Source organism: Notolepis coatsorum (genome assembly GCF_963971535.1).
Source record: "Notolepis coatsorum genome assembly, chromosome: 16".
Classification (NCBI taxonomy): Eukaryota; Metazoa; Chordata; class Actinopteri; order Aulopiformes; family Paralepididae; genus Notolepis; species Notolepis coatsorum.
The window spans coordinates 89,242,232-89,254,462 of record NC_140180.1 but is presented as its reverse complement, the minus strand read 5'-3'; the positions used below and the strand labels follow the sequence as shown (position 1 = coordinate 89,254,462).

General features: G+C 41.7%; 1 protein-coding gene across 1 annotated transcript in view; it reads left to right on the top strand.

Moving 5' to 3' along the window:
• LOC311243050 (uncharacterized protein) overlaps window positions 1–7,006 on the top strand; it is a 50,989-nt gene extending 43,983 nt beyond the window's left edge. Inside the window, exons 21-22 of the mRNA XM_084332121.1 lie at window positions 1,601–1,716; window positions 4,194–7,006. Coding sequence (XP_084188247.1) covers window positions 1,601–1,716; window positions 4,194–4,253 — 176 coding nt within the window. The 3' untranslated portion in view covers window positions 4,254–7,006. The remainder of the gene's footprint in view (window positions 1–1,600; window positions 1,717–4,193) is intronic.
• The last annotated feature ends 5,225 nt before the right edge of the window (window positions 7,007–12,231 follow it).

Below are 12,231 nucleotides of genomic sequence, written 5' to 3'. Positions count from 1 at the left end.
GGTGGGCTTGATTTACTAGTGGTGATAGCAGGGGAGGGCTTTATTCACTTGTGCTGATAGCAGGGGAGGGCTTTATTCACTAGTGGTGATAGCAGTGGTGGGGCAAAACATGGAGTTTTTTTTTAATTCAAAATATTGAAAATTTATAAAAAATGTATTCAAAATAGTTTTTTCATATATAGTTTTCATATAACTATATTCATATATAGTTTAAACCTTTTCATGACCATAGAACTATAAATTGTTAGCGTGGAAAATCCTACAGATGGCCAACATTAGCTAAGCAGAACGACACACAATATACAAGCTTTGTGTAACACAAAGGTTAATGGTAATCGAATTGCGTTGGTAATTGTGATTAATAGAGAATCTACCTTAGACTTAATTTAAAAAAGTCAATTAAACGCAGATTCCCTTTTACTGGCTGGGTACATCTACACGTTTTGACAAATAAAGGCCGGTCTCAATTAGAAGCGCCCCCCCCCCCCCATTTGCCAGACAGTGATCATCAACTTCTCATCATCACAACAATGCTTGCTAGTACATTATGTTTGCTAACTACAGCATGCCTGCATAACAACTGTAATCTACTCACCATTAACACTTTGAGTGACAGCAGGGGGCGCACGATTTAGCGCTTGAGTGCCACCACCCACTTCAATGATAGCGCTCTCATATTTGCGAACGCATAAACTACATCTTAAATTATGTGTATAATCTGGCCGTCGCTTATCAATTACTTGTTTGCAGTCAACATTGTCGAAACGGATTGTTTTTTAATCGGTTAATTTCTGTTTTCTACCATTTTGAAAAACTCGTTTTTTTAAAGTTTCAGGAAAATATAAAGATTCTGTGATAAACGCCCTTTACTGGAATATTCTGGAATACACAAAAAACTTTGAAATCTTTTGGCCTATTTATGAATCGTTTTCAAATAAACGCTAGATTATCGATAGTATGCGTTTCATTCAATCCATTCCAAAGGGGTGCAGTACCACAGGGAGAGACGATAGGGGGCGGTATTTTCCCAATGGAGCTCAGAGAGTTTGCAGCACTAACGTGAGGCTAGATTGATGAAATATGAATTCAAATCGCTAATAAATAAAAAAAAACTAGGAAAAAACGAGATTTCTCGTCCGTGGCACTCAAAGTGTTAAGATATTCCTTTATTAATCCCCTTGGGATATGTCAAGGGTCATGTAGCAGCATGGGATGTACAGGCAGGGTAATATAAAGAATATACATGTAGGTAGATGGGCAATGAGGGCACCATATCAGCAGGGTTATCGGGGCACCTCCTGGTGTTAGGCCCAAGTTAGGCCCACGAGTCACGACACCTCAAGAAGGCTGTTTGTTCCAGTGTCCCAGAACCACCCCCTCCATACTAGCTCTCACTGGCCATCACACCCACATCAGAAATTCCTTTATTAGCCTATGTCGAAAATGGATACCGAAATCATATGATATTCATGTTATATGAATATAATTCTGAAACCTTACTTGGGAGACTCTGGAGAAGCCAATGTATCAGAAATGAACATTCAAATAATATGTAAAGATCCAAATATCTCTGGGTAACATGTACGGTGTCTTATTGCAGGAGTTGAACATGTGAAGATGGGTTACTACTGCCGAGTCTGTTTCCTCTTCTACTCCAACGAAGAGACGGCCAAGAAGGTCCACTGTAGCAGCCAGGCTCACTACGATAAACTGAAGGTATGGAAAGTTATCTGTCAGATAAAGATGGACGGCCGACAGATTTCAAGATTTCCTTGTAACTATTCATGGCAGGGTTGGGTTGAACTGACTTTTAATCAGGAAGTAGAGTTGTTGCATTTATTTATACATTTTATTTTGGATTTCATGGTGTTTTTTGTTTTGTTCTTGATTTATTGTGATGTTTCTTCTTGACTTGTTTAAAGAGATTTTAAAAACTACCAGCCAGGCAGATTTTTTTTTACCAGCCAAAAATTATAAATAGCTTTTTAGTATATCGCCATGTGTTATTATTACTATATAATACTCTCATATGCTATTTTCAATTAATATCATAAACAACATAAGGAATATTAGCATAATTTTGAGTGGACTGAAGGAATGAGTCAGCGTTAATAGTTGTAAATGCAAATAATTTATTGAAACATAGAAGTGGGGTCGGGACACACACACACTGTTTCAACTCACCACCCCAGCATCATATTGTAGTCTAGTCTGTCTTCAAACTTCCACTCCTCTCTGAACTTTTTTATATTCCATCCTCAGTAATCCTCAGTTTACTATAATATACTCCTGTCCTGAGTCCTGATTAGTGACTTCATCGTCTTTCCAAACGCACGCACACACACAGAGAAAAGGAGAGTGCCCCACCCCATTTCCCTTTCCCCAGTCCACACTTTCTGCTGTTCTCTATGGCTCTGATCAGGATTAGCTTGTTAGCTTACGCTAACGTAACGTTAATTTCGGGCGGTGTGGGCATAAAGGAATGGCGACGATGCAAAGCATGTTAGATGCATTTGACCCCTTGTGAGGAAAAAAAAACACCACAGACTTATTTCGGGACGCAAAATAGGCGCACTGCTGGGTAGCCCTACTCTGCTTAATGCCAGCAGACATTAGCACGGACTGGGCGGATATGACTCGACGAGTTGCCACAGGGTTTTTCAAAATAAGAGTATCGATATGAACCAAATCGCCCTGCGGTGTGGAGGCTGGTTCTTTCATCGCCCTGCGGTGTGGAGGCTGGTTCTTTCATCGCCCTGCGGTGTGGAGGCTGGTTCTTTCATCGCCCTGCGGTGTGGGGTGGAGGCTGGTTCTTTCATCGCCCTGCGGTGTGGGGTGGAGGCTGGTTCTTTCATCGCCCTGCGGTGTGGGGTGAAAGCAGGTTCTTTCATCGCTCTGCGGTGTGGGGTGGAGGCTGGTTCCTTAATCGCCCTGCTGTGTGGGGTGGAGGTTGGTTCTTTCATCGCCCTGCAGTGTGGAGGCTGGTTCCTTCATCGCCTTGCGGTGTGGAGGCTGGTTCTTTCATCGCCCTGCGGTGTGGGGTGAAGGCTGGTTCTTTCATCGCCCTGCGGTGTGGGGTGAAGGCTGGTTCTTTCATCGCCCTGCGGTGTGGAGGCTGGTTCTTTCATCGCCCTGCGGTGTGGGGTGGAGGCTGGTTCTTTCATCGCCCTGCGGTGTGGGGTGGAGGCTGGTTCCTTCATCGCCCTGCGGTGTGGGGTGAAGGCTGGTTCTTTCATCGCTCTGCGGTGTGGAGGCTGGTTCCTTCATCGCCCTGCGGTGTGGGGTGGAGGTTGGTTCTTTCATCGCCCTGCAGGGTGGAGGCTGGTTCCTTCATCGCCCTGCGGTGTGCGGTGGAGGTTGGTTCTTTCATCGCTCTGCGGGGTGGAGGTTGGTTCTTTCATCGCTCTGCGGGTGGAGGTTGGTTCTTTCATTTGCCGTGCGGGGTGGAGGTTGGTTCTTTCATTTGCCGTGCGGGGTGGAGGTTGGTTCTTTCATTTGCCGTGCGGGGTGGAGGTTTGTTCTTTCATTGGCCGCTGTGTGGAGTGGAGGTTGGTTCCTTCATCGCCGTGCAGGGTGGAGGTTGGTTCTTTCATCAGCCGCTGTGTGGAGTGGAGGCTGGTTATTTCATCGCCGTGCGGTGTGGAGGTTGGTTCTTTCATCAGTCGCTGTGTGGAGTGGAGGCTGGTTATTTCATCGCCGTGCGGTGTGGAGGCTGGTTCCTTCATCGACCGCTGTGTGGGACCGGCCTTGGGCTGCGCAGGCGTGTGGGGGCTCGTGTTGCTGGTGCCAGGTGCAGAATTACAATCAGACTTGACATATCAATACCTGGATCTCTCATTTTAACCATTTCCTCCTGCACCAACACCCCTTACCCTAAACTGGGTTTGTCCCAAACAAATTATTGATAATAAAACTAATCATAGTTAGTGTATCATAAAAGAAATATATATATGTGGGTCCAAAATTAATGTTTATATGTTGCATGCATGTGTATTCCCTCACGTGAAATGCACCTGATTAGATAAATGACATGCTGGTGCTATAGTTTGTTATTCATTACTTGAGTATCACACTTTTTTTTTTTTTTTTTTATGAGAACCTGGAACACATGTGTGATAACTAATTAATACGTATTAATATTTAAACTGTGAAAGTGACACAAAGGTAATCTTCCCATGTTTCCTCTCTTCTAGAAACACCTGGAGAAAGAGAAGACACAGGGCAATCGGAAAGGAAAATCTGTTGCTGTGTAATGACATGTTAAAGGGGCAGTTCACTCAAAAGAATAGCACCCAGAGTGCTATCTATCCATCCAGCTAGTTTCAGTGTGATTTGTTGAAGTTTTGGAGATATCCGTTGTAAATATGTCTGCCGTCACTCCCAATACAATGGAGGTGAATGGCACTTGGTTTGTTCAAAATGGCACCAAAAATGTTTTTATACTTTAGTCCAGAAATGACCTGGGCCCTATTCCCTGTACCTGGTTCAACTAAGTCCATCAAAAGTCCCATTATCCAGATTCAATTAACCCAATGTTTGAATCCAGGCTTTCTCTGTTCCTCGAACGCTGATTCAGTCTCGTTAATTCGAACCAGACTTGATACTCAGGATAATTGCGCGCGGCCGCCTCACCTGAAAAGACAGCAGGTGTCGATCGCCGAAATCATGATTTTCTAACGGCATTGATTGATTGATTGATTGAAAACTTTATTAACAGATTGCAGAATGGGTACAATACAGTATGGCTCAATAGCCTCGCCGACAAGTTAAATGCATAATCTATAGGCTAATTTTAAATCCCTCATTACCCGAATCAATCGGATTATATTTCTTTAAATGTGCCTGCTGGCAGTAGGCTTAATGGAATGAATAATCAAATGAGATCTTGCTAGCGATAATAATTAGTTCAACTCTTTCAGAATAAGTAGATAAAAACAAGCCCAAAGAGTATCTAATTGATACAAATTATATTATCTGTATCTGTACTGTATGCGCTGGGCTTAGGTATCATACAGTACTATATAAATACAAAGTTTTCAAGGCGCGACCCCCGAAATAACGTGTCGGAGGCTTGGAGGGAGGCTATACAGTTTCACTATTAATCAGGTTTTAATCTGTTTCGGACATCATCCATACATGCATTGAATTGATTAACCTTTGGTTTATACCAGTGACGCCTCATGTTCATCATCAGATAACAGTGCTTGAACAGATTAATGCATTTTCTCAAATTCATTCATCAAAACGTCAAAGGCTCATTCAATGTATCAAATCACGTCACGTCATCAAATCCGTCAAACAGCGCATCTCCTAGGGCTGGGCGATATGGAAAAAAATCATATCGCGATAACGATATGATTTTTATTTTATTTCTCGATATCGATAATTATCTAATTGTTATAACTATTAAAAAAAAACATATATATATATATTTTTTTATAACAACAGATGCATGTTTATTTTGCAGCAATTCTTTGTCGTTGCCGCCATCTTTAGTGTTACATCCCCTCACACTCCAGTTCTCAGGCTGCAGCTGGTTTAAAAGCTAAAGTAAACCGGCTTCTCTGCTGGCTGTGGCTCCAGAGAAGTTGAACAGTTCTGGCTCTGTTAGTTTATTTTCGATCTTTTGGCGCTTTTTTGGTGGACAAACCACCATGTGCACCGTGACTCGTGACTGGAGTCTAGTTCTGCTAGCACACATAGCCTACTGTGTACAGACGGTTTCAAAATGTATTTTAAATTAGAAAGCAAACAAAATAAATGGACAAGAGAAAAATAAATCTCAATTTGGTCAGTATTGTCATTTGGACAAGCAAAGCCATTACTTTAAGTTGCAGGCAAGAAAGACAAGTCTGTCCACTGCCCTGTTGCAGGTCACAAAAAAGATATATATATATAATTTTTTTTTTTTTTTTTTTTTTTTAATATATTCGATATCGATTATTAAAATATATCGCGATATTTATCGTTATCGTTATATCGCCCAGCCCTAGCATCTCCTCATATATTTTAAACCCAGTTACAATATCACAATAACGTGGGAGTTTATTGTTTAAAAGGATCCCCATTAGCTGTCACCTAAGTGGCGAGCTAGTCTTCCTGGGGTCCACATAGAAAGACAACAGAAAACACAAAACATAACAACATGAGATACATATGACAATCACAATTAACAATGATAATCTAAAAACAGTAAAACATTGTAGACATCATTATCTAAAAACATTGTAACATTGTCTAAAAACAGTAAAACATTGTAGACATCATTATCAACATCAGAATATTTTGCTCACATATTTAAGTAGTGCATTCTCAGGTGGTATTTGAAAGACACTTTACTATTCAATTTACTTATGTTCAGTGGGCAGTTATTCCAATGATTGATGGCACGATAAACGGTCCTCCTTTAAAGCATTTGATTTTGGACGTGGTAACATAATCTGTCCATCATCAGCTGACCTAGTAAAATAAGAATGAACCTGACTGCATAACTGTGTTGAAAACGAGCCTATTCTCTACCGTTAACCGGTACCGGTTGCCGGTGCATAGTGATGGTGTTTGTCCTCATGGAACAATGTAAAACTAACCTTGCAGCTCTGTTCTGGGCAGTTTGCAATTTCTTTAGTTTCTTTAGAGTGACAGTGATATCATACAACAATCCACAGATTCAGATTCCTCGTAATTCATATCCACAATCCACGCATATAAAGACGCTTCAATTTATGCTTGAATGAAACACAATTCGGGCGCTCCGCTGCAGATACAGCCACAGTGAAGAATATGAAACTAATCAGAGCCAAACGCCAGATTAAAAATATCCCAGCGGGATTCACATTTGCAATGCTCCGTGACCGTTATTAAAATAACCACATTGTGGGGCGGTCAGGTGGCGTAGCGGAGATTGCGTTCGTCACCAAACGCCGGATATGCTGGATTCGCCTGTTCGAATCCAGCTCACAGCTCAGGCGTTGTCACCAGCTTGGCTGGCCGTTCACACTAATACAATTGGCAGTATTAGAGGGTGGGAAAAGCTGGCGGGGTGGGTCCGGGTCGTTGTAAACAGCGACTCCTACAGTTCGGTCGGGGCGCCTGCTCAGCGCGGATAGGATCTAAGGGGGGTAGTGTGATCCTTCCACACGTTACACCCTCTCAGTGAGAGTCCGCGCTGCCAGGTGAAAAGAAGCGGTTGATTGGCTAGACGTGTGTCGGAGGAAGCACGTGATAGCCTCCACTCTCCCAGACCGACTGTGGGGGGTAAGTGCGCAGCTACCAGGAAGGGGATTGGGAATTGGCATAACGACTAACATTGGGATGGGAGAAAATCGGAGGAAAAAGGAGGGGGGGAAAAGATTAAAACAAAAAAAAAAAAACACATTGTGTGTCGCGAGCGGCGTATCCGTATACCCCCCATTTTTCGACCCTGCGGCTTATATAACGGTGCGGCTTATATGTGACTCGACGTGACCAAACCCGAAAATGTAAAAATCGAAATATTGCTTTTTTGACTGCATTGAAATGTTATTTATCTGTTCCCTTATTTGCTAAACTTAATACAACTTGTATTAAGTGAGTTAATTCTTGTGAGTTAATTCTTGTTATTTGTCCGACAGTATTGTGTCCCAATGCTGGTGGGAAGACTGTAATTAAACATTAAAACACCTGCGGCTTATATATGTACACATCATTCAATTTAGCTGCTGCGGCTTATATTCAGGTGCGGCTTATAGTGCGAAAATTACGGTAACTATGACGTGCATTATTTAGGATAAAGTAAATCCATAGGCTGAATATGATTTATTATCAGCATTTTAGGTATATTATTTTACATTTCAAAAGCCCCCTCTAGAAAAAACGAAGCACAAAAACATAATTCAGAATGGTATAAAACTGAGGATTATTTCAGGAAGCGAGCTGGCATTTCTTTGTGAGGGCGTGGCCATGCAGGTTATCCAGCTAACTGAACTTAACCCTGCACTGGAGCAGGTTCAAACTTTTTGATCTGTTGCCATAGTGATTTCGAAAATTGCGCGTCGGGGAACGGAAAGGTCTGGCTTAAGTCAAGGTATCCTGAAAATTATCAGGCTAACTCAGTTAGCCAGGTACGAGGAACAGGGCCCTGGTTTCAAGATTTACAAACATTGGATGGCGGCTGGGTGGCGCAGCGGACATTGCGCTCATCACCAAGAGACACCGGGTTAGAATCCGGCTGTCGGCGTTGCCTCCGGCTTGGGCCGGCCGTCATACTAACTCAATTGGCAGAGTTAGCGGGTGGGAAGTCGAAGGGTGGTAGTCTGGTCGTTGTGAACAGCGACTCTTACAGGTCGGTTGGGGCGCCTGCACAGCAAAGTCAGGAAAATGGCGGGGGCAGTGTGAGCCTCCTACACGTTACTCCTCGCCAAATGAGAGTCTGCACTGGCAGGTGAAAATATGTGACAGGCTGCCTCCACATGTATCGGAGGGGACATGTGATGCAAGGCTATCCTCCCTACAACCGGCCAGTGGGGGGCATATGTGAGCAACGATCAGGACAGGGGAGGGGTAAAATTGGGATGGGGAGAAAAATCACAGAAAAAGGAGGAGAAAAGTAGATAAAAAAATTAAAGATTTACAAACGTGGAGTAGTTTAATGTAGGAACTATTTTCTACTGAACACCCACGTACATTATTATTTCTCTAGTTTGATCAAGTATTGTTTTCCACGGAATCAGTTTATTATAGATGCTACTGTGTCCAAGTTTGTCTCTTTAATCACTGCAAGGATCAAACTTTGAATGTGTGAACCAATGTTTTTGTATGCCTCTATTCCTATAGTGAACTGTAGCCAAATGTTCCCGTATGTTTTATTTTTTATTCAACTTTCAGATCTGTGAGCTTATTGAATACTTCAATGCTATTAAAACTTTTAAAAATCACTTTCTCAATGTATTATTGGACTAGTACAGTAGTATAAAATGTTTTATGTATTTTAAATGTGCTGTATTCAAAAATAAGATTAAGTAAATCATTTTAAGTACCGGTCATCTTTATTGCAACATGTGCAACATTTTTCCAAACAAACATCTCCATGGGTTGTTTTCCAGACAAAGAGTTTGAGGTGAACGGTGAATACAATTTTACAGTCTTTAAGGTGTAAGGTAGAATGTATTATCAATTGCACACAGATTTTAAATCCTGTATTACATCCATGTTCAATGTACATAACTAATGTCCAAATCTATCAGTCATTGAGTACATTTAAAATGTAAACCCAAACTCCTGTTGGTATTCAAGTATTAGCTGAGACATGTTTTCTAACTCATTGCAGTTAGTGTTTATATTTGCACTTACAGTAATATTACATTGAGACATGATCAGGAACAGAGAAATATTAACAGCTTCTCCCAAAACCTGGAATACTGTATGGAAACCCAAGGGCAAAACGAAAAGAAAAAAAAGTGGCCCAGATCTTTTGGTTCTTCTGTGTCTCGAGGAATGAAATGTATTTATCACTCATGTTGAATCTGGCCGTCTCAGCACCTTCACAGGACTGCAGTGGTGCTCAGCTGGCCGTCTCAGCACCTTCACAGGACTGCAGTGTTCAGCTGGCCCACGGGTCCCGTCCAGTATGATCCTGGGAAGGAAAACACATGGGTTTCAATAGTGTCATTGAATGAATGATTTTTTTTCTTCAAACAAGTATAAAAACTAAAATGTTAATTTGACATGCACATAAAAAAATAAAAAGGAACAAACAAATCATAGTTTACCCTGTTCGAAAAAGGACGGAAGAAGTATTGTCTGCATTTGTATCTCAGTCTTGTTTTTTTTACTCATTGAACTTAGATTGTACTACTGTATGAAGCACATGGGGCTCATACAGAACAAAGCATTTCACTGTAAAGTACGTGTATTTTATTTGTGACAAATAATAAATAACATGAAACTTGTATACACTTTAATTCCTACCCCCTTTTTTATCCACTTTCTCCTGTTTTTCTGTTTTTCTCTCATCCCAATTTAGTCGTTATGCCAATTCCCCCCTCCCTTTCCTGGTCGTTTGCTCGCATGTGCCCCCCACTGGTCGGTCTAGGGAGCCCTGAAGTCTATCAGATGCTTCCTCCGAGACATGGGAGACAGACAGCAGCATCTTTTCACCTGCCAGCACGGACTCATTGGTGAGGTGTAACGTGTGGGAGGTCACACTACCCTCACCATCTCCATCCCTCGCTGTGCAGGCGCCCTGACCGACCTGTAGGAGTCGATGTTTACAACGACAAGAATACCACCCCACCGGCTTCCCAACCGCGGACTCTGCCAATTGAGCCAGTATGACGGCCGGCCAAGCCAAGCCCGATTCGATACCAGTGTCTCTCACGTTGGTGACGAGCGCTTAGTCCGCTGCGCCACCCAGCCACAATTCCTACCCCTTTTTAACTTAATTATATAATTTATTATATGAATAAACGCTGTATCTATACAATCCAATACATATAAAGATGAAAATATAATTAATATAAATAAATTATGTTACGTGGACAGCTTTGAAGCAATGAAAGTATGGGTTTAAATAGTTTCCCTAGCATATTACAGGGCAAGTTCAGAAATTAAACATGGGTTTCAATAGTGTCACTAGTTTTTGCTTTTTGAGATACTGGAAGCGGGAATTATTAGCATTAGTTAGTAATGCTAGCAGTAGCATTATTCGATGGGGTGCCAAGCCATGTTCTCAAAAATTACAGGTACCAGTTGCTGGTTACTGGCTGTATGTACCGATATATAATTTCATTGTACTTACTTGGAAGCATTTTATATTACCTAAACATAAAATGCAGGCAACTTATTTGTCAAACACTTGTCAAACATTTTTTAACCATTTCAACAACTTTGGGTTAACAGTTCTGGGCGCTGACATGTTGAATTGAATGCGACTCGAGTCAAATGTTATGTTCTAATCAAGATGTCAGCCAGTAAACAGACAAGACTCTCCCTCACATTTCCATTGCCAGGAAGTTACCACTTTATATCACAATGTTGCTAGATTAGAATTATGGACCATATCTGACTGCTGATTTATTGTACACATAATCTTACACACATCCAAAAAGAAAGTGTTTTGCACACATTAATTTAGTTGACAGTTAAATTAGTTTGAATATAGCCACCAGTGAAGTCATCGGGATATTGAATTCTTGTGTGGAGTTAATTTCAGCTCCATGAAATGATGTAGATGAAAAAATAGCAATATCTTGTCTTATAGGGACGGCTACCTTATCATTTCATTGAGCTGTAATTAACAACACAAGTATTCAACATCCCAGATAACATCACTGTTGACCATATTAATATTTACTCTCAACTAAATAAATGTGTGCAAAACTGTTGACTTTTTGGATGTGTGCGATATGTGCAAAATAAAATCAGCATTGTTTTTTGGTTAAGTGAATTTGGAAAGTCAGCCTCGGGTTCTTGGAATGATCTTCAACTCACGCTATAAATCATATAGAAGAATTGTGTCAGGACACCATTAGATTGGCGTCTGTAGCAGGTGATGTTTGAAGCTCTGATCTCTCCCTCCTACTCAAGGCTAGTGACCTTCTTTGTAGGGCAGGGGGGTCAGGTTGCCCAGGGCAACCAGGACCTGTGGTGTCTGAATAATGATAAGCGGGGCCCTAGAGCCTGGTAGAAAGATGACCTTGACAGATTTACAGCTAATGACTGGCACATCCAAGGATGCCTGCATTCCTTAAAGGTCCCATGTTTTGCTATTCCTTTCACTATTTGGGCAATGTTGCACAATTCCTGTGAGTCTATAGAACACATCTGTAAGGTTATATTTTTTTTAAATTCATTGTTTTGTATTTCTAATCAAGTACTCTAAACCAGCATTTTTCCACTTCAAGATTTCAAGCTGTTTTGGGCTGGGCTCCGCCCATAAGCGCTTTGAGTGACAGTCACCCACAGTCTGCACTGGCAGACAGAGAGATAGACAGGGAGACTAATTAATTTCGCCACAGGGGGGCATAATCCCACAGGACAATGCATTGGTAACTTGTTTCGAATGAGAATATATACCGCTGTGAATATTATTGCACGGATCGGAATACGCGTGGGAGTGTGTGTTATGATATTTTGCAAGAGGTTGACATGACGCGAGTGCTGACAGAGAGAGCAGAGAACGAGAGAGAGGGATACAGAGCATTTACACACTGTGTAAATGCTCTGTATCCCTCTCTCTATCTCTCGCTCATTCTC